The following is a 21,648-nucleotide window of genomic DNA, read 5'->3' as shown; positions in this document are numbered from 1 at the left end:
TTTCCCTGGCTATTCTTGGCCCCTTGTATTTTTTTTTTAAATATATTTTATTGAATTTTTGCAGAGAGGAAGGGAGAGAGATAGAGAGTTAGAAACATTGATGAGAGAGAAACATCGATCAGCTGCCTCCTGCACATCTCCCACTGGGGATGTGCCCACAACCAAGGTACATGCCCTTGACCGGAATCGAACCTGGGACCTCTCAGTCCGCAGGCCGACGCTCTATCCACTGAGCCAAACTGGTTTTGGCAGCCCCTTGTATTTTCATACAAATTTTATAATCAGCTTGTCAATCGTGTCCCCCCCCCCCCCAATAAAAAACAAACCCTGGGATTTTTATTGGGTTTGCATTGACTCTGTAGATACCTTGAGGAAGAATTAACGCATTTCTAATCCATGGACATGGTATATTTCTCTATTTATGTAGGTCTTGTTTCACTTTGTTTAAATTCCTCAAGCTGTACACTTACGATTTGTGTATCTTTCTCTACCTATTTTATATTGCAACTAGAGGCCCGATGCACGAAATTTGTGCAAGAATAGGCCCTCCTTCCCCTGGCTGCTGGCACCAGATTCCCTCTGGCACCCGGGACCCGGGTTTTCCTCACAGCCCCGGCTTGGTCCAGAAGGATGTCCAGTCTAATTAGCATATTATGCTTTTATTATTATAGATGTTTATGTTATTGTTGAAGGTAAAGTTGGATGATATAGATTAGTGTGAAAGCCAAATGGGCCTGCCAGCTGATCCCTAAAATTAAACAGACTCACCCACCCAGTCTCCTAGGGCAGACCCACGTTACATAGAAGGACCTGCCCCTTGGGGAAGAGCAGACAAGGCCAACTTCCAAGAGGAGGAAAGAGAAGAGCTGATCTGAGCTGAGCATGCCCAGTTTATTTTTTACAAATTCACCTTTTATTTGTTTTTTGTTGTTGTTGTTTTTAATATATTTTATTGATTTTTTACAGAGAGGAAGGGAGAAGGATAGAGAGTTAGAAACATCGATGGGAGAGAAACATCGATCAGCTGCCTCCTACACACTCCCCACTGGGGATGTGCTCGCAACCAAGGTACATGCCCTTGACAGGAATCGAACCTGAGACCCTTGAGTCCGCAGGCTGACGCTCTATCCACTGAGCCAAACCAGTCAGGGTACAAATTCACCTTTTGGAGAAGTCATTTCACTCTCCCAGGAGAGAGTGAATAAGGGGCAAATAATTGCAGGAGTGTCCAATTGTGTCCAAATGCCAAAAGTGCCCAGAGAATGTCTGTTTGGACTCCCTCTTACTAGCAGGAAACGTCAAGATAAGAGAAGGATATTTTCTCTCTTAACCACTTTGAACTATTGTCCTAGGTAGTTTGGGGGAATATTTTGAAGGTAGAACCATGAAGTTTGTTATGTGGAGGGGATAAGGGAGAGTAAGGACTGGAAATGATACCTTGGGCAACTGGCTTAACCAGCTGGATGGATAGTAGTATCATTCCCTTATTAGGGAACAGTGGAGGACAAAGACTTTGGGAGGAAGGTCATAATTTATTTAACAGAAACTCATAGCCTTAGACTATAAGTTTAACAGATTTAGTGTTAGACTAGCTGGATTTTGAGGTACTTGTGGGACTATCAAATGAAGACATCCAGCAGGCAGTTGGATAAATAAGTCTAGTGATGAGGAAGGAACTATAGATGTAGTTTTGGGAGTCATCAGTCTAGAGAGTGGGTTGGAAGAAGGCAACACAGACAGGACATTATCGTCATGAGTATGGCTGATTTTTCTGTCTCCCACCTGTGGACCTAAGAGGGAGTTTCCTTATCAGGATGCTTCCCTGTTATTCCAGGCTGGCCCCACTCTTTTTCTAAACTCCTTCCTTTGTAACAGTGACTCAGATGACACTCCTGGCTAACCATTTAGGGAAAGGAGTGTCAGGTATTACATATGGGTGGGTAAATTACAGGTACTCAGGTGACCCCCAGGACCTTATCTGACATGTCTTTATATAGAATAATCCTGGATTTTCAGTGCCGGCTCATTCCATGCCAAGGCTCTTTAGGCATAGCTAGCATTGGCCTCCTTAGTTATTGGGAAATACAGTCTTTTGGGCTGGGACTCTTTAAGTAGCCAGATTGGAAAATATATTTTCCCAGGTTGGTTGTTTACTCTATTGGATTCCCTTTGATAAGCTCCTTTCTCATGGTCTTCCTGTCATAGCTGATTTCCATTAATGACTTCTGATATCTCTCTTGAAATGATTCTGGTTTCTTTCTACATTTTCTATTATATTCCGCAACCAAACACTTTGTTTGTGACAGTCTCTTTTTGAACTCTAATCATCTTGAATCTCATTTATAGAATCATAGTCATCCAAATTAATGCCTTTATAATATCAACATTGTAGCTTTTACTTGTAACAGAGAATTAGAATTAAAATCGTATATAAATGAGCTACTAATCATTTTTTAATTAGCCAAATTACAGTAAGATAAATTTTAATATATTCACATATATCTCAGGCAGTCTTTTTATTCATTTTAGTAAAAAATTTATCAAGTTGTATACTTAAAGTAAAATTAAAACATTTAAACATCTAAAGTGATGATTTTAGTTCCTTAAAAATGAGAGATTTATGTGTCTAATCCTTTGAAGACTAGAAATAAATCTGGGGAATCTCCAGGAGCTAACTATATATTCTTTGACTAATGAAACACAACTGGATCAAAAACTTGTGATTATCAGAGACCTATAGTATTGGATGTCCCTTATTTTGCTTGAAAGATAAGACTATGTGACATCGCCCTAGCCAGTTTGGCTCAGTGAATAGAGCATCAGCCTACGGACCAAAGGGTCCCGGGTTTGATTCTGAACGAGGGCATGTACCTTGGTTGCAGGCTCCTCCCCGGCCCAGGTGGGCCCTGGTCAGGGCTCCTGCAAGAGGCAACCAATCGATGTGTTTCGCATCAATGTTTCTCTCTGTCTTTCCCTCTCTCTTCCATTCTCTCTAAAAAAATCAATGGAAAAATATCCTTGGGTGAGGATTAACAAAAACAAACAAACAAACAAAAAGTAAATAAAGATGATTAAATGATTTTTTTTAAAGACTATGTGACATCTCTTGAGCAGTTGGAAAATCCATGGGGTTTAATGTGCACAGGTATTGTGATCATCAACACTGGTTGCCTGGGCTGAATAAACTGTCTGGGATTTTCAGAGTTAGGTTTATGTGTTATCTTTCCCAAGAGTGTCTCTGTTATGTTTCCTTATCTAGGAAAAGTAAGGAGAGGGGCGTGGTATGGAAGGGGAACCGGAAACAGAATTACAGGGTTATTCTTTGACATGTTAAGTGCTATTTACTGTTTTATATGCCAACATATACTTTCTAAAGCACTCAGCATAGAATATTTTCTAAGAAATGTTTAATTACAGCCAGTTCATCACCAAGAATCATATTTTCAGAAGGCCTTCAATCTGTGGTTTTAGGAGTATAGTAGTTATTAAGCATGTAGGCCAGACTGCCTGGGTTCAGATCCCAACTCTGACTCTTCCTGGGACAAATTACTTAAGTACTCTGTGCTTTAGATTCCTCATCTGTAAAATTAGAATACCAAGAAGACCTATCCCATATGGTTGTTATGTGGATTAAGTAACATGCAAAATGGCAGAAATGTACCTGGCATATAATAATCACTTGATTAACACTCAGTTATTATTGTTGCCCTTCTGATTATTAGAATAGAAGGAGTGCCTATATACAGCACTATAGTTTCTAGAATATTTTTAAACTTTTTAAAATATATATATTTTATTGATTTTTTACAGAGAGGAAGGGAGTTAGAAATATCGATGAGCGAGAAACATCGCCTCCTGCACACTCCCCAGCTGCCTCCTGTACACCCCCTACTGGGGATGTGCCCGCAGCCAAGGTACATGCCCTTGACCAGAATCGAACCTGGGACCCTTCAGTCTGCAGGCCGACGCTCTATCCACTGAGCCAAACCGGTTAAGACTTTTTAAACTTTTTATTATGAAAAATGTCAAACTCAGAGAAGTAGGATTGAATGTTGCTATAACTGTGATCGAGGTTTGTTTGACATCACCAAGTCTTAAATATCAGCCATTAGGAAGTAAGTGCTATGATATTGGACCTTGTCTGTGTCAATCACCATTGTATTTACAATTCATTGAAAATCATTGTTAAATTATAGTTGGCCTTCAGTAAATATTTGTGGACTGGATACATGAATATAACATTTTGTCCCAATCCAATCAAAATTATAAAGGAAGACTCATTCTGTTTGGGGTGTGCTTGGGTCTGGCTAAGATCCACTCTTCCATTTGTTCATTAATTGGCTCATTTATTCATTTACTGAAGCTTTATTGAATGTCTTTTATGGATCAGCAGTGGCAGCTCTAGAATTTCTAGATAAATGAGCCAAGGAGTGGCAATCCATTTTTAAAGGGACTGGTTCGGTGGCATGTCTGGATGCTGTAGTATTAGCATAATACATGCACATTTTTTTACCTGGCAGGTTATTTATTTGGGGGAGGAGGTGGGTCTGGATTAGTTCATTGGAATGGAGTTAACACCTCCTCCACATCACGCGTTGGATCAGCTGTTACATACAGGTCTCCCATTTAGTGCTTTGGGTTGGCACTACATGGGAGAGAAGTGTGTATGTATAAAAGTTGTTATGATGCAGGGGAATGGGCTAACAGAGATGTGTCCAAAATATCAGAGGATAGAGAAGAAGGATCTACTAACTTTCTTGGAGGTTTAGAAGGAAATGATGGTGTATCAGAGAGATCTTTTCAAGGAAAGTAGTATTTGAGCAACACGTTAAGAGATAAATGGGATTTCATGGTACTTGCAGTGCGTGCATAGACAAAGAGAGAGCATGGTTATGGAGAAGGGTTGAGTTTGGCTAGAGTGTAGGGGACGGGATGGTGGTGGAAGTGGGGAGTTGGAGGGGAGGTGAACCCTCTTCCCCTAGGCTCTGCCAGCTCATTCATAAGCTTTACTTCTTCTGGGTGGGCTGGCGAGTTGGTGGAGGAGTTCTGTAGGGCAGTGGCTTGATCAGATTGGCACTTCGGAGAGATAACTGGGGAGGTGCCGGGCATTGTGGAGTGGAGATCGGAGAGGAAGTAGCTGGGAGAGTTGCCAGCCATGGGGCTTTGTGGCTGATGACTAATTGGCCAGGCACCAGGAACTTCTAGTAGCTCTTGGAAAGGGGCAGATGGACCCACCTCATGCTCAGTCTTTGAGTTGGGCCGCCCTAGCCTGGTTTGGCAGCAGAACTGACAGACAAGCCAAGTTTCCTTTCAAAGAAAACTCCTTTGTGTATTATGGAAAGCAAAATGCTAGGAGTCAGCATTCAACTCTTGTTAATAGATAGGCTAAGGGTATATAGATTATAAAAAGAAATTTAGTTGGGAGAGCATTGCTAAATACATTTACATATACTCATGAACATTATCATATATGTCTATATATCACATATACGTTTATTTATGTGTATATATATAGTCAGCAAGCTTGTCTTCATAATTAGTTTTAAATAAACTTTTAAATTTTCTAATAGTTTTAGATTTATAGAAAAGTTGTGAAGACACTGCAGAGTTTCCACACACCACACACTCAGTTTCCTCTATTGTTAACATCTCACATTAATATGGTACATTTGTCACAACTAATGAACCAGTCAATATTAATACATGATTATTAACTGAAGTCCATCTTTATTCAGATTTACTTAGTCTTTACCTAATGTCCTTTTCCTGTTTCAAGATCCCATCCAGGATAACATGTCACCCTGTCTCCTTAGGCTCCTCTTGGCTGTGACAGTTTCTCAGATTTGCCATATTCTTGGTAACCTTGGCAATTTTGAGGAGTTTTGCAGAATGTCCTTAAATTAGCATTTGTCTGATGTTTTTCTCATGATTATTAGACTGAAGTGATGAGTTTTGAGGAAAAAGACTACAGAGGTGAAGTGCCATTCTCATCATGTTATGTCAAGGGACCCTGGTATCAGCATGACTTCTCACTGTTGATGTTGACCTTGGTCACCTGGTTGAGGTAGTGTCTGTCAGGTTTCTCCACTGTAAAGTTGTGCTGTTTTTACCCCTCTTCTACATTCAACTCTTTAAAAAAATCTTTATTGTTGAAAGTATTACATATGGCACCATTTTTTCCCCATTGACCCCTTCTAGCTTGCCCCCGCCCCCTACCCCAGGCCTTCACCACCCTATTGTCTAGGCCAGTGGTCGGCAAACTGCGGCTCACGAGCGGTATTTTGTGGAAGAGCCACACTCAAGGGGCCAAAGAGCCACATGTGGCTCGTGAGCCGCAGTTTGCCGACCACTGGTCTATGTCCATGGGTTATGCATATATGCATACAAGTTGATCTCGTACCTCCTACCCACCCATGCTCCCCCACCTTCCCTCTGAGATTCGACAGTCTGTTCCATGCTTCTATATCTCTGGATCTATTTTATTCATCAGTTTATTTTGTTCATTAGATTCCACATATGAGTGAGGTCATGTGATACTTGTCTTTCTCCGACTGGCTTATTTTGCTTAGCATAATACTCTCCAGGTACCTCCATGCTGTCCAAATGATAAGAGATCCTTTTTTACTGCTGCATAGTATTCCGTGGCATAAATGTACCACAGCTTTTTAATCTACTCATCTACTGATGGACACTTGGGCTGTTTCCAGATCTTAGCTATTGTATATTGTGCTGCTATGAACATAGGGGTGCAGAAATTCTTTCTGACTAGATTTGACTCTTTAAAAAGAAATTACTGCGCATATCTCATACTTAAGGAGTAGGGAGTTATGCTCACCTCCTTTAGGGAGAGTATCTACATAAATTATTTGGATTTCTTCTGCACAGGCAATTTGTCTGTTCTCTCTCATTCTAATTAGATTTTGATAGGATGATTTCTTATCTGTTCTCTAAATTCCAAATGCTAATTCGGTAGCACTTGTATCACACTTGCCATTACTGCCTGGTGACTTCTCCCACATTTGTTTTCTTCTGTGTTATATAAACAGGTCAATGCCTTAGTTACCCAAGCAGATTGCAAATTTTCTTGAGGACTGGGACAGCATCTTATTCAAAGCCCCTTACAGAATTGGATACAGTGCAAGCAGTTAATAAATAAGGAATAAATGATTTTTAAGTGAGTTTAATTTAAAAATGTAAAAATTAACCACAATTAATAACTGAAACAGATCATTAGAGTCAAAGTATATAAGAAACGTGGTAAGGCTACTATTGACGTAATATCTTGATTTGTGAGCCATTCTGAATTTGTACTAGTGGCTAATAGGGTGCTTATTGTGTGCCTGGCACTTTTATAAGCACTTTACATATATTATGTATTTAAGCTTCCAGACAACCCTATACACTGGTGCTATTATCTCCATATTATACTAGTAGATAAGGAAACAGACGTGCAGAGGTTAAATAAGTTGTTCAGTATCACACAACTAGGAAGTGGCCCAGCTAGAATTTTGATCTCAAACTCTCTCGCTCTAGAATTTGCTGTCTTAACCACTGGCTTCAACTTATTGAAGTGGTGCTTAAAATGGTATCTCAATTGAAGAAAAAACAAGATTGCTATTTAAACATTTCATTGCAATCTGTTAGGATACTACTGATGGCATGGCTGGCAACAATCTTTCTGTATTTTGCCTAGGGGAAGTGTTTCTATAAAGCCACGACTGTTTTTCCTTCATTTTTTTCTTTTTTGAATGAAATTATTTTTGTGTAGTACAACTACTTTTATTTCTTTAAAATACAGGCATTTTCACAATGGACATATATACAAACCGTATTCTAGATATATCTCACTCCCCAATCATATTATCTTTTGAAATATAGTGGGCTTTTTATTTTCTCTCTGACATTTTTAAACAGAAGTGGTTGCTAGGTCCTGCCAAATAAATACTCCTTCAGTGAGTTCCTTGTCCAAATGGTCACACCTGTGGGTCCCAGGAGGCAGCCTAGATTCCTGCAGTAACGTAGGCGAGGGAGGAGGACTTCTCTCGAAGCCACCCAAGCCATGAATTCGCCCTGGCTTCCTGAACCATAAACAAATGTGAGCTTTGTTCTTCCCATTGCTCATTTGGTCCCAAGTATGACTCAGGGTTAGGCTGGGTCCTTCAGACTCCGTGCCTTTGGCTGTTGGAAGGAAGTGGGAGGTTCCAGTGTAGTTCTGGGACCTTTTCAAACTGAAGAGAGGAGGCTGACTGCATGATGGGAGAAGAGGTATTTCTTTTGCTTTTAGAGATGTAGTAAATACCCTTAACCTTGTATCTTGCCTATACTATTTTGTAATAAGATTTGTAATGGGTTTGCATTGGTGGGTTAAAATGAAGTGTATGCCAGCTGGGATTCCTCACGGAGGGGGAAGTAACCTAAATGTGGAAGATTATTTTCTAAAGTCAAATGTTGCACTGGAACTATTTAGCTGTTTTAATCCCCCTACCCCTTTGCTCAATTCGGCCATTAATTTTTACAGATGTTTCCAATTTCTCAGTGTTGTGGGTTTTCATGTGCTCATGCTGCCGAGAGTAATTTAGATGGGCAGTTTGTACAAGCAGTAACTGTTACACCATGTCACTGAGATGTTTAGCAATTACAGATGTTAGTGCAGTAAACAAATCCAGCTTGCTCTTTAGGTTCCACACAGAGCAAGCCAGTTATCGGACATTTCAGTTTTGGGGGACATGGACAATTGGAGTTTTCCTTGTGAATGGAGAAGTTGTGTGTAGTGACATCTGGATGCTGTTGAACTGTTGTTCATAGAGATAAAGATATTTGGCGAATTTTGTAGTAGTGAGCATTTACATTCCTTTGCTCATATACAGAGTAAAGACACGAAATTATTTTATTTTCTAAAAGTTTGCTAGTAATAAATAGGTGGTCTTTTCTCCCTGCGAGTTGCTCATATTTGTCTTCCTAAAAGCAGAAGTCTGTCATTTTCCAAACACAAAATAAAATTCCCTAAATAAACCACAGGATAAGTGAGGCTTACAGTGCGTCATATGTCTTCCATATTCTTGTCCCTTGTTGAAAAAAAATTTAAAGGAGAGAGTTGATGAGATATATGTCTTTTCCCATTGGCTTTCACTTATAATATATTTAAGATTAAAAAAAAAAGGAAAATAGCATGACAAAAGGAAACACATTATTTTAACACATTAAGAGTAGGAGAACTTCTTGAAAAGCTTTTCTAGTGGTGTCTGTTGCTTGCCTAGAAAGATGTGAGTACATGGAGCAGTTGGCTAAAATAAAAAATATATATTCATCTGCAGGCCTGAGAGACTTTTCCTATTGAAAGGTAGCTTCAATTTGCTGTTATTATTATTTATTGCTATTGCTGGATGTCATCATTCTGAGTTCTGAAAAGTACAAATCAGCAAACTTCTTTTCTATTGATTTTTTTAGAGAGTGAGGAAGGGAGAGAGAGAGAGATTTGTTGTTCACTTAGTTATGCATTCATTGGTTGCTGCTTGTATGTGCCCTGACTGGAGATCGCACCCACAACCTTGGTGTATTGGAGTGATGCTCTAACCAACTGAGCTACCCAGCCAGGACTTGAAAAGTAGAAATCAGAATTAGATATTTATATTCCAAATTCAGATGGCGACTCTGGGAAATGAGTGAAAGCCCGATTGATTGTAAGATGTGAACTATGGAAAAGTCTCAATGATAGCATTGGGCTCTCTCTGAGGAGCCTCCTTAGCTCGTTTAGGCTGGGGCCTGGAGATAGGACAGGAAAGGTAGCCCCTGGGACCCTTAAAGTTTTTTGGACCTGTAAACTACTCATTGTACTGTTGAGTGATCCCTGAACCCTTTGCTTGTTTGTTTCTCAAAATGGAAATAGCTATCTTACTTCTTTGATTACAGATCTTTGCAATAATTATTCTAATATTAAAAACTCAAAGTTAAAGTATATGAGTAAATAAATAGAAATTTATCTTAATCTTATTATCCAGGAATAACCATAATTAACATTTTATATATATTCTTCCAGACTTTTATCTGATCAAGAAAGTGCATGTAGCACACGTCTCTCTTTTTTGTTGTTGTTATTCCTCACCCAAGGATATTTTTTCCGTGATTTTTTTAGAGAGTGGAAGGGAGAGATGGGGGGGGGAGAGAGAAAGAGAGAGAGAGAGAGAGAAGAGAGAGAGAGAGAGAACGGACATCAATGTGAGAGAGACATATCAACTGGTTGCCTCCCACACATGCCCCGACTGGGGCCAGGAACAAACCTGCAACTCACATACATACCCTTGACCGAGAATTGAACCTTCAACCCTTTGGTAGCACAGGCCGGCACTCTATCCACTGAGCATACCAGCCAGGGCACACATGTCCCTCCTTATACAATAATGAGGTCATATTAACTGTCCAGTTTTTAAAACTTAATATATTATGGATTCCCTTTCTGTCAGATAGCTGCATGGTCATCCATTGTAGAGATAAATCACCATTTATTTAACCAATTCCCATCTGACTACTATTTAGACTGCTTCCACATTTTTTTTGATGGCCCGTACGGGGACCCACATTTTTATTATTAAAAACATTCTTGTATATGCATCATGGTACCTTCCCTGATTGTTTCCTTAGGCTGAATTTTTAAGAGGGGAATTTCCAGGTTAAAGGTTGACTTAATTCTGGTTGTTTTGTTTTTAATGAAAATAACCCAAGTATATGGTAAAAAAAAATTCCAACATAACAAAACTAAAAATTTCACAATCCCACATTTAGCTTTACTTCCCAGTGGAAATCCCCATAAAAGCTTTCTATATACTCTTCTAGAAATGTAGAATATTTTTAACATGGTAAAATGTACATAATGTAATATTATTTTATCCAATTTACTTGCATGATTCAGTGGTATTAAATATATCCACATTGTTGTACAACCATATCTCCATACAACTCCAGAACTTTTTCATCTTCCCAAATTGAAACTCTTATCCATTAAACATGAACTCTCCATGCCCCTCACAACCACCATTTTACTTTCTGCCTCTATGAATTCTATTACTCTAGATACCTAATATAAGTAGAGTCATAAAATATTTTTCCTTTGTGTCTGGCTTATTTCACTTAGCATAATGCCTTCAAGGTTCATCCATGTTGTAGCATGTGTCAGAATTTCCTCGCTATTTAAGGCTGAATAATATCCATTGTATGTATATATCAGAATTTGTTTATCCATTTCTCTATTTATAGACAGTTAGGTTATTTCTACTTTTTTGCTGCTATGAATATGCTACAATGAACATCAACATACTGATACCTGTTTGAGTTCAGCTTTAATTCTTTTGGGTATGTCCCCAGAAGTAGGATTGCTGGATAACATGGTAATTCTATTTTTAATTTTTTGAGGAACCACCATACTATTTTCCACAGTGACTGCCACCATTTTATAACCCACCAGTGCTGCATAAGGGTTCCAGTTTATCCACATTCTTGGCAACACTTGTCATTTTCTGTGTTGCTTTTTATTAAAAAATAATAGCCATCTTAATGGGTGTTATGTGGTATCTCATTGCAGTTCGAATTGATGTTAATGTGTGTTCATGTTGCCTATCACTAAGAGAAAAGGATATTATTTTTCTCCATCTTTGAATGATGAGTTGAGGACAAGGTATTTGGGATACTCATTAGCTAGCAGACCAACTATACAATCCCACCCGATTGTAAATTGCTTAAAGGAAGGACTATGTTACCCTGTTCCCCCAGCCCCTAAAGAGAAGATGAGTGGAAGCCAAGAGGTTTAATGGTGACCAGGACTGCTGCTTCTCACATTGCCCTACCAAAAATTTTGTGAAGAGTAGATTCAAAACAACTCTTGAGAAAAGTTTATTTTCTCTTTTGTGCTATTGTTAATTCTAAGTGATAATTCTTGATTCATTTTACATAGTGAGCAAAGTCAGTTTTATGATTGATTTTTTTCTCCTCACCTTCTGCTCTAGAATTTCTTAGGGGCAGGAAATAAAAGTCGTTCATTTTGCACATTATTTGCTGAATCGATTGAATTGATATTCTTCACTGTGGTGGACTGAAGTATTTCATAGTGGCTCTCTTTTGTTCTCATATTAGTAATTCCTAATATTTATAATCCTAAAGTTTGGTTCCTGAATTTCAAGTTTTTAAATTTTTTGTGTGGCCATTAATTTGATGATGCCTATGAACCTAGCTTGCCTTTTTCTCGCTGATATTCTCACTGGTTATAAAATGGTATTCTAGACAACTGAGTTTCAGTGGGATGGATTAAGTTTAATGCTCTATGAAAACCAGCTAATTTAAAACTAGCTATCCAGCTTACTTTTTGCATGGTGGAGTGTCTTTGCTTACCTTTAAAGAATGTAGATCACAGAGATCGTTCAGTCAATCAGCAACCTGTTAATGTGCTTTTGTGTGGCAATGGAGGCCATTTCAAAGGTACAAAGGGACAGCCTTACTCTCAAGTCAGGCCTTAATGTTGGAGGTCAGATCGCAATAAATATATACCCATAGTACTCTAGAAACAAATGAAAGCATAAGTGCAATAACCCCTACTTATATTTCTAGTAGAGATTTCTCTTTCTAAACCTGGGCTATAAAATTTACAATTCACACATTTAGAAGTATTCTGGAATTACCTTGAAAGCCACTTCTTTATCAAAAGGCCATTGTATCCCTGGCCAGGTGGTTCAGTTGGTTAGAGTGTTGTCACACACACACACACACACACACACACACACACACACACACACACACACACACACAAATGTCGCAGGTTTGTTTCCTGGTCAGGGCACATACCTAGGTTGTGGGTTCAATCCCCAGTCAAGGTGTGTACGTGAGGCAGCCGATTGATGTTTCTCTTTCACATTTCTCTCTCACTTTCTCTCTAAACATGTCCTTGGGTGAGGATTTTTTTTAAAGGCCATTGTTAAGCCATTTCATGGATGGCCTGTGACTCAGGAGCGACACCTCAATTAAATTTATTCTTAAACCATTTGGAATAGAATAGGCAATGTTTAGAAAACTGGAGGCAGATATTTGTAGTCTCTGTCATTTAGAAGCTGTATTCTGGTTTTGCTCATTTAAGATGAGGAAGTTAGAAGTGGTAAAGGTGGATTTACTGTCTCATTTTCTTTTTTAACTTGCTAAGCATTTTCATCCACCACTGATTTTAATATGCTTTGCTTCATTTGTTTTGGTAGCATCTGCTCAGTCTGTTCTTTTTATTTTGACTTCTTAGTTGGGTTCTCATTTTCTCTCTCTACTAGAAGCAGCTTTTCTGAAACTTCTTGGGTACCTTTTCTAGGCTATTAATAAAGTTGATAATAAGAGCAATAATAATGCAAAGTGTCAAGATTTTAGATCCTAGAGTAACTAAAGTTTGTCCTCTTGGTACAGTGCTTAGTACTATCTATATACTGCATCAGGAGAGCTGGATGCATTTATGCCTTATATGTCTAATATTAAATTTAGTTTCTTTTGCTTGAAACCCCAGGATCCCATCCACATTCAGGCCTTGTTAGTAGCAGATAAAGTAAGACTCGTTCATAATTTAGAATCCTATTTTTTCAAGTGATGGGAATAGAAATACTGTCTTTGTTGTGTTTATTCAGAAGAGGCTGGAACATTAAGAATCTGGTAACTCTATGCCCACCATGTAAGTAATCTGCTTAAGCAGTACATGTCACATTGTCTATTTACAATATAGAGGTGAGCAGAATGTATTTGATGGGTGAGTTTTCTCTGCTTTCTAGTTGAAGGTTATGGGATCTCTGACGTTTTGGTGTAATTCTTTATTTGTTGCCCAAGAGTTCAAACAACTCCAGGTTTTTCCACTGAGAGCCTTTACTCATAGGTTATTAGGAGAGGGGAAAATTGGTCCAGATAAGACATAATAAGGGGTCTTGAGAAAGTTAATGAGAGGCCAAAAAGATACACTGGGTACGGGAAAGAATCACTGGTTCCAAGTGCTAAAAATGGTTTTATATGGCCACAGAGCCATACTTGTGAGTGTAGCCCAACCATGACCTTAGTCTAGAAACTGTATGAAATGAAGATTCTAATGTAGGTTGATTGTCTTATCATGAAAATGAATGCCTAGAAAGAGGTTGGGGCATCCTAAGAGGTGATGACAAAAGGCAGTGAATGGAGGTGAGCAAGAAAATAGAAATCAGGAGCTTCAGAGAAACGATGGTCATTGAGGCAAAGAGAGAAGGCTAAGCAGAATTCAGGAGGAAATGAAGAATTATATGGGGTTTGATGGTTGACTGTCCTCTGATCCCACTGATGGTTGACAAAAGGGAAACCCCCTTTAACTTGAGGCATGTTGATCAGGTTGGGCATAAGAGAGAAGTAGCCAATACTGAAAATCTTCCTTGTCCTATGGTGGTAAGGATTTGGAAATGTTTCACTGGAGTCCCTGTAGAATTGTATGGATAACCATCTGAAACCAATCTGTCAGAAATATATTAAGTATAATAACTTGGGAGTAGGGAATAGGTTATAAACTCCAGAAGTACCATTTCTGGTCTTTGTCTTCCTTTGTCACCATCTTCCACGAAGCTGTATTGTTCCCTGTGCAGAGCCTATAGCGAGTCTTTGTAGAAGGCACAAAGAGGAATTGCTGCTCTCTGCAACTCACAAGTGGAGAGCATTGAAATGAACGTTCACCATTGTAATTGAAAAGAACAAGGAATTTCTCAAGACCAGAAAATGCATCAACTATTTTAGTGTGCACATTGTCTATCACCCCCCCCCATAAAAAAGAAAATATACCTTTTAAAAATGACATAACCACAAAAACTGTCATTTAATAAAAGCACATGGTTAAAATAGGTGATTTTATGTTTTTATATTTTTGAACAAGGGTTTTCTTTGTTTCTGTTTTGTGTGGTTTTGTATCTTTGTGTATGTTACAGAGAAAGGAGAAGAGAATGGGGAACTATTTTAGTTCAGGAAAATAAGAGCACGCAATATGAGTAATGAAAGACATATCTATCATTGTTATATGGTAAGGATCTAATTTGCCTAAAGCTCATCGGGCATCCTAAAGAGAATTTACAGCCTTAAGAGAACCTTTTTCCTCTTGAGACTTGCTACCAAACTGAAGTTATAATGAATGAATTATAACTTCATTGAAGTGAACTTTTCCCCAGCGCACAAAAAATTATTCGATAAAATGATTCCTTTTATTTTATTTAAATATATTTTATTGATTTTTTTACAGAGAGGAAGGGAGAGAGATAGAGAGTTAGAAACATCGATGGGAGAGAAACATCGATCAGCCGCCTCCTGCACATCTCCTACTGGGGATGTGCCCGCAACCCAGGTACATGCCCTTGACCGGAATCGAACCTGGGACCTTTCAGTCCGCAGGCCGACGCTCTATCCACTGAGCCAAACCGGTTTCGGCCAAAATGATTCCTTTTAAAAGTGCATTTATTCAGTTCGTCCACACCCCAAATTTGAATCCCATTTTAAAAAGTCAGGCTTGATTTTTGAAAGGCAGCAAAATCAAAGTATGTTCATGTTAAATACAGACGGTTGTCAAATAGCTGAGAAAAGAAAGCAACTGTGATAATCTGTGTGATTTTAAGATTATGATATATTTGCATAGTTCCAAGAGCAGGGGGAAAAAGAAAACCTCAAAATTTGGGGGGCCTGGTTTGTATTATGTTTGTTTTTTTATCCCATTTGAGAAACTGTAATAATCACTTTGGTTTGTGTTTAAAATGAGTTTTCACTTGTGAGGAACTGGAGAACTGCTGGAAAACTGAGAACAATTAAGCTGTGGATCCTATGCCAATACTTCTTCAAATACTGGGAAATGGAGGATTCTATAAGTATTGTCTTTGATCATACATGAAAAATGGTTACAAAATAAACAACTATTTTTCACTCCCTTTCACATATATGAATAGGAATTCATGGGTTGAATTAAAAGAGCAGGAAATATATTTCTTGACTGAGCAAACATTTGATAAAATATATGAATACTTGATTTGGGAAAACATTAATTGGAAACGATTTTATATCATCTACTTAGTCACTGAGAATGTGAGCTGATGAATAAATGAAGGGCGATGATAAATGGCAGGCATTGCTCTATATGGGTGGTGTCTTGTGAGTTATTGTCATGACTCATTTTACATCCGATGTTCTTAGCATCCTGCTAATGACTTGGAAAAGGAAATGTAATGACACAGTAATGAAAGCTGCATGTACTTGGAGTGGTGAACACACAATACTATATACAGATGATGTATTATAAAACTATCCCCCTGAAACCTATATAATTTTATTAACCAATGTCATCCCAATAAATCCAATAAAAACTCATAAAAAAAGAGCTGCATGTGATTTCTAGTTAGGAGGTGTTGCCAATCAAGTCAGCCTTATGAAAAGACATCAGTAACGTGGAGAGATTGGCCATCCTTTCCAGTTATGTTGTGTATGTTATTTTCTTAAAACTTTATTTTTTCTGATTTTAAAAGTAATGGCAGGTTTCTAGAAACACGGAAAGTAGGAAAATATAAAAGAAATAAAAGGCACTGTAATTTAATCACCCTGGAGGAAACACTGTTGACTTAAAAAAAATTTTTATTGATTGATTTCAGAGAGAGAGAGAGAGAGACCATTGATTTGTTGTTTCACTTAGTTATGCATTCATTGGTTGATTCTTATATGTACCCTGGCCAAGGATGAAACCCATAACTTTGGCGTATCGGGATGATGCTCTAAACGACTGAGCAACCCAACCGGGGCTCTGTTGACTTTTTTGTATTTGCTTTCAGTTCTTTTGCCATATATTTTTAGCTGGATGAGATCATACCACACACATAATTTTTTTCACACACTAATTTTGTATCTTTTCCACTTAGCATTATATAAAATTTCCCATCTCAATACAAACTTTTAGTAAACATCTTAAAAAGCTGCAGAATGTTCAGTTTTAAGGCTCGAGATACCTAGAGGTTCTGGGAAAACTGGAATTTGGTGGTTGTATTGACTCCGTCAACATTATGTTCAAATCTTCCATATTATAGCTGAGAACACAACACTTTCTTGAAAACAGAAAAAAAAATGTAGGAAAGTGGTTTTGGCTCATGGGCTGAGTAGTGGTGGGCATTCCACAAAGGTTTGTTGAATTCAGTGTACTACCTATGGGATCTGAACAGAATTCCAGTTGTCCCGTCCTTGCTGATGTTGAAAGAAACCTTTAAGAGCAGCCTTTGGCAGGAAGCCTGGCTGCTTCCAGGTAGAGGACTGTGAATTCAGCTTTTCACGTCCAAGTGTCTGTCAGCTATTTCCACCAGTGCCTTTAGAAATCTCTACCACATGAGTTTAAGGTCTTATTTGGCCCCTGGTTCTTAACTGCTTTGGGAGGAGTATCTGTTTGACCTTAGCAATTTAGGATTTCTTAATCCATTATTGAGTGGATGCCAAGCTTTATAAAGGATGGCTTGGGGTGATTTTCTATGGTGGTGTGTTTGCTCCTGAGTATCAAAATTCTCAATAAAAGGCTTTCTGTTCTCTGACAACAGGCCATTTTCCCCTGACACACGCCTTGCTGTTTTTCCATCGTTAACAGTGATAACAGTTTGGATGCGGCCAGAAGCAGTTGACATGGGCTCGTACTTGAGGGGCTTCTGGAACAGTCTTCTAGCCACTCACTCTAGGGTGCCACCTTAACCGAAACTTTATTGACCTGAAAGCTCTGTGGGTTGTCTGCTCTGGCCCTCTTCATTCCTCCTGTTTTCTTTGTTCTGTCTGCTTTTCCTCCCAGGCAATGACTATATTGTGATGGCTCTTGCTTTTGTTCTTTATTCATTTTTCAGAATTATCACTTTCCTCTGAGCTCGTCTCTGCTGTGTGACTGTCTTAGAAAAGTTGCTTCACACTCTGCAGTCCCCAAGCAAAAGGAATGGGGCAGTTAACCTGCTGTTTTAAAAAGCTGTTGTAATCAGAACAGTCATTCTTTGTAACTAGATTTATAAAGAGGCATTATGATGATTGATTTTTTTTATTCGGCAAAATTCAATAATATTAATAATGGCTAAGCACTTTATATATATTTTCCCATTAAATCCTCCTAGAAAATCTATGAGGTACATATTATTATCTCCATTTCAGACAATGAAACTGAGGTATAGAGAGGTTAAATAACTTGTCCAAGATCAAATAGCTGGTAAAATCTGTGTTCTTAGAGAGGATTCCTACTTAATACTAATTCACTCTTACTGCTAAATGATATCATAAAAGGGGAGATAAGGTTATTTGTTCCATTGTTATATCCCTAGTACCAAGAAAATGCATTGCACACAGTACTTTCGCCATAAATCTAAACATTTTTTATGAATATTGAATTTATTGTGACTGGAGTAAATTATGAATATTAGTAATATTAATATAGGGCTCACCCCCCTGCAGTTTTGCTTTCTGTGGTTTTAATTACCTGTGGTCAGATGCAGTCTGAAAATATCTACATCCTTCACCTCACTTCATCTCATCACATAGGCATTGTATCATCTCACATCATCACAAGAAGAAGGGTAAAAACACTACAATAAGGTATTTTGAGAGAGAGAGACCATTCATGTAACTTTTATTACAGTATATTCTTATAATTATTCTATCTTATTATTAGTTATTGTTGTTAATCTCTTGCTATGCCTAATTTATAAATAAAATTTTATCATAGATATGTATGTGTAGGAAAAATCATAGTATATGTAGGATTTGGTACTGTTTGCATTTCTGGCATCCACTGAGGGTCTTGGAATATATCCACCATTTAAATTGGGGTGAGGGGACTACAGTTTCTCCAATATTCAAGGCACATTGAAGACTACAAACATAACCAAGACACAGTCCTTGCCCCCCAGCACTTGCATACCAGTTAATTAAGCAGACACATATATGAGTAACCATAAATAGAAGGAACAGGGTAGTGAGTGCTGTTCTAGAGATTCAAAGTAAGGTCAGTAGGATAATGGGTGAAGTGAGAGAGAGTTCCAGCAGTTGGCATCTAGGATATTTTCATGGAAGGCACACAGTTTGGGTTCATCCCTCATGGTTGAATATGTCTTGGTAACTGGCAACTGGAGTGCCCTGAGCTTAATTTGATCTGTTTGAGGAGCTTCATTTTTAAAGCATTTGGGGGTCACCTTTCTAAGTATTCCACTCTACATCTAGAGGATGTAACCAATGTGGATGTGACCTCCAGGTATATTTAGGAAATTCCTGTTTTGATTAAGTATGTGATGTGAAGTCTTTCTTTCTAACAAAAATAAAATATAAAGATAATATTATTGAGTCTTTAATTTTCTATGCAGTTTTCTCTTCCCTTCTTCTGTATAATTGGGGAGCCCAGGTGATTAACAAAAGGAATAAGTGATATTGTTTGAGAATCTTTGGAGCAGGTGATGAAAGTAAAGAATGAGTCCTACAGGGTTAAAGCCAGAGCTATTTAGCATGAGCCAGATTTAGAGATTGTCTTTATGGAGGCACTAGGTTATCTTTCATAGAGGTGAAAGGAGTGTTTTATATAAGACTGAGGTGAGTTTCTGGACAAAGTTGGGTTTGTTCTCTAACTCCCCTTATTAGACACTGTCTGTACCCCTGATTGTTTTGTGGTTGAATATTAAGTATCAGGATATCAGAGCCTCAAGAGCCAATTCTTGTCATTCTAGTTAACATTCCTATGTAGAGGCTTATAGGGAAAGAGGAGTGTGTATACCCCTAAGTCTTTTTTTTAAATTGTGGTAAAATATACATAACATAAAATTTACCATTGTAATTATTTTTAAGTGTATAGCACATTCACATTGTTGTGCAACCATCACCACCATCCATCCCCAGACTCCTTTTATCTTGCAAAACTAAATATGTGCCCAACAACTCCCCATTCCCCCACCCCCAGCCCCTGGCAACCACCATTCTACTTTCTGCCTCTATGAATCTGACTACTCTAGATAACTCCCATAAATGGAATAATACAGTATTTGTCCTTTTGTGACTGGTGCACTTCACTTAGCATTGTATCCTCAAGGTTAATCCATGTGATACCTTGTGTCAGAATTTTCTTTTTGCTTAAAGGCTGAATAATATTTCATTGTATGCCCTAGCCTTTTAAGTAGCAGTTTTACTTGAAAACAAAACAGCAAAACATGGCTCCAAATATTAGCTCTTTTCTGATTAAACTATTTCATTTCTCCTTTTTACTCTGAAGGACAGAAAAGCTTCTCTGGAAATTTCTTTTGGGGAAGAAATTTCCCATTTTTGTTTCTAGGCTAAGATATTTTTGGAGACATATTTGACTAAAGTATTTACTTTAAATTTGTCAGATTAGAAAGATGCTTTTTCATATGTCAGGAGTTTCTTATGTGTGTCTGTTTTTTAAAAAAATATTTTTGCTTTCAAATAGTAGATTGGTGTTTTAACAGTAAGCTAACTGTTCAAAACTATCACAGGCCTACTATTTTTTCACTGAATGCCATAACAGCAGTACCAGAGCACTGATAAACACACTACTATGATCCTTCACATGCAGATTGATTCTCTACAGTGCTTCCCTGAGCCCCTGCATCTGGCTGGTTTGCCTTTCTGGTCAGGGTCTGAACTTAATGTTCTTCTTTGCACATCATTGGCATTCAATCCATATGTAGAATGCATATATGTATACTCAAGAACCTAACAGAGTTTGGGGTATTTTCCATCCATATTAAAACCAATTCACAATTGCCAATTTATCCCTGGAGTGACTGTGAAGTATGGATAGGTCCACAGTCTAAATATATTTCTTAGTTTCACTGCCTCAGCTGGATTATTTTGTCAACCTCTTAATTATCTTCTTGATTTTTGTATATCTTTTCTTCTTTTCTCCTCCCAGTGCCACCAGCTCATTGGTCTTAAAGTCACAAATTTGATCATGCTACACCTCTACTTATTACCAGTTGTCTTTTTTTTTTTTGCTTAAAGTATTACAAAGGGTATTACATATGTGTCCTTTTTTTTCTTCCCCGCCCTTGACAATCCTCTGGCAACAGCCTAAGTGCCCACCAGTTGTCTTTAAGTTAAAGCACAAACTATAACATTGGCCCCAGCTTACCCTGCTGGCCATCTGGCCCAAGCCAATCTCTCTCCCTTCACCCCAGACTACGATCCCCACCACCACCCCATTCTGTGCTGAAAAGCCCCCATTCCTTGCACAAATTCTTACCTTTGCTCCTGCTTTTGTTTAGCTAGGATACCCTTTCCACCATTCTCTATCTGGCCAATTCCTACCCATCTTTCAGAATTTAAGTCAAGCCTCGCCATTGCTATAAGGCTTATTTTCCATGTAGAATTGTTAATGGCTCCTTTTTTCCTCTTCTGTACACATCTTGAGTATAGTGTTTTCCCCTTTGCACTACATTGCTCTGTTAATGGGTCTAACTCTGCTGTTAAATGTTGAACTCATTAAAGATCCAGAATTCTGCCCATCTAATCTTTGTATGCCCAGCCTCCAGCATAGATCATGGCTCATGGTAGTTCCAGAAAATAATGCTGGAAGGAAGGAAGGAAGGAAGGAAGGAAGGAAGGAAGGAAGGAAGGAAGGAAGGAAAGAAAGGAGGAAGG

At 38.3% G+C, this 21,648-nt stretch overlaps 1 protein-coding gene across 7 annotated transcripts in view; it reads left to right on the top strand.

Moving 5' to 3' along the window:
* The window catches only part of SH3KBP1 (SH3-domain kinase binding protein 1), a 274,936-nt gene that overhangs the window by 144,479 nt on the left and 108,809 nt on the right, over positions 1-21,648 (top strand). Inside the window, exon 1 of one of the 7 annotated variants that reach the window (XM_005870955.2) lies at positions 8,119-8,265. The exons of the other annotated variants lie outside the window; for them this stretch is intronic. Coding sequence (XP_005871017.1) covers positions 8,251-8,265 — 15 coding nt within the window. The 5' untranslated portion in view covers positions 8,119-8,250. Of the gene's footprint in view, positions 1-8,118; positions 8,266-21,648 lie in introns of those variants that run through there. 7 annotated transcript variants of the gene reach the window in all.

Source organism: Myotis brandtii, unplaced genomic scaffold (assembly GCF_000412655.1).
Source record: "Myotis brandtii unplaced genomic scaffold, ASM41265v1 scaffold326, whole genome shotgun sequence".
In the NCBI taxonomy this organism is placed as follows: Eukaryota; Metazoa; Chordata; class Mammalia; order Chiroptera; family Vespertilionidae; genus Myotis; species Myotis brandtii.
This window is presented reverse-complemented; position numbering and strand designations above follow the sequence as displayed.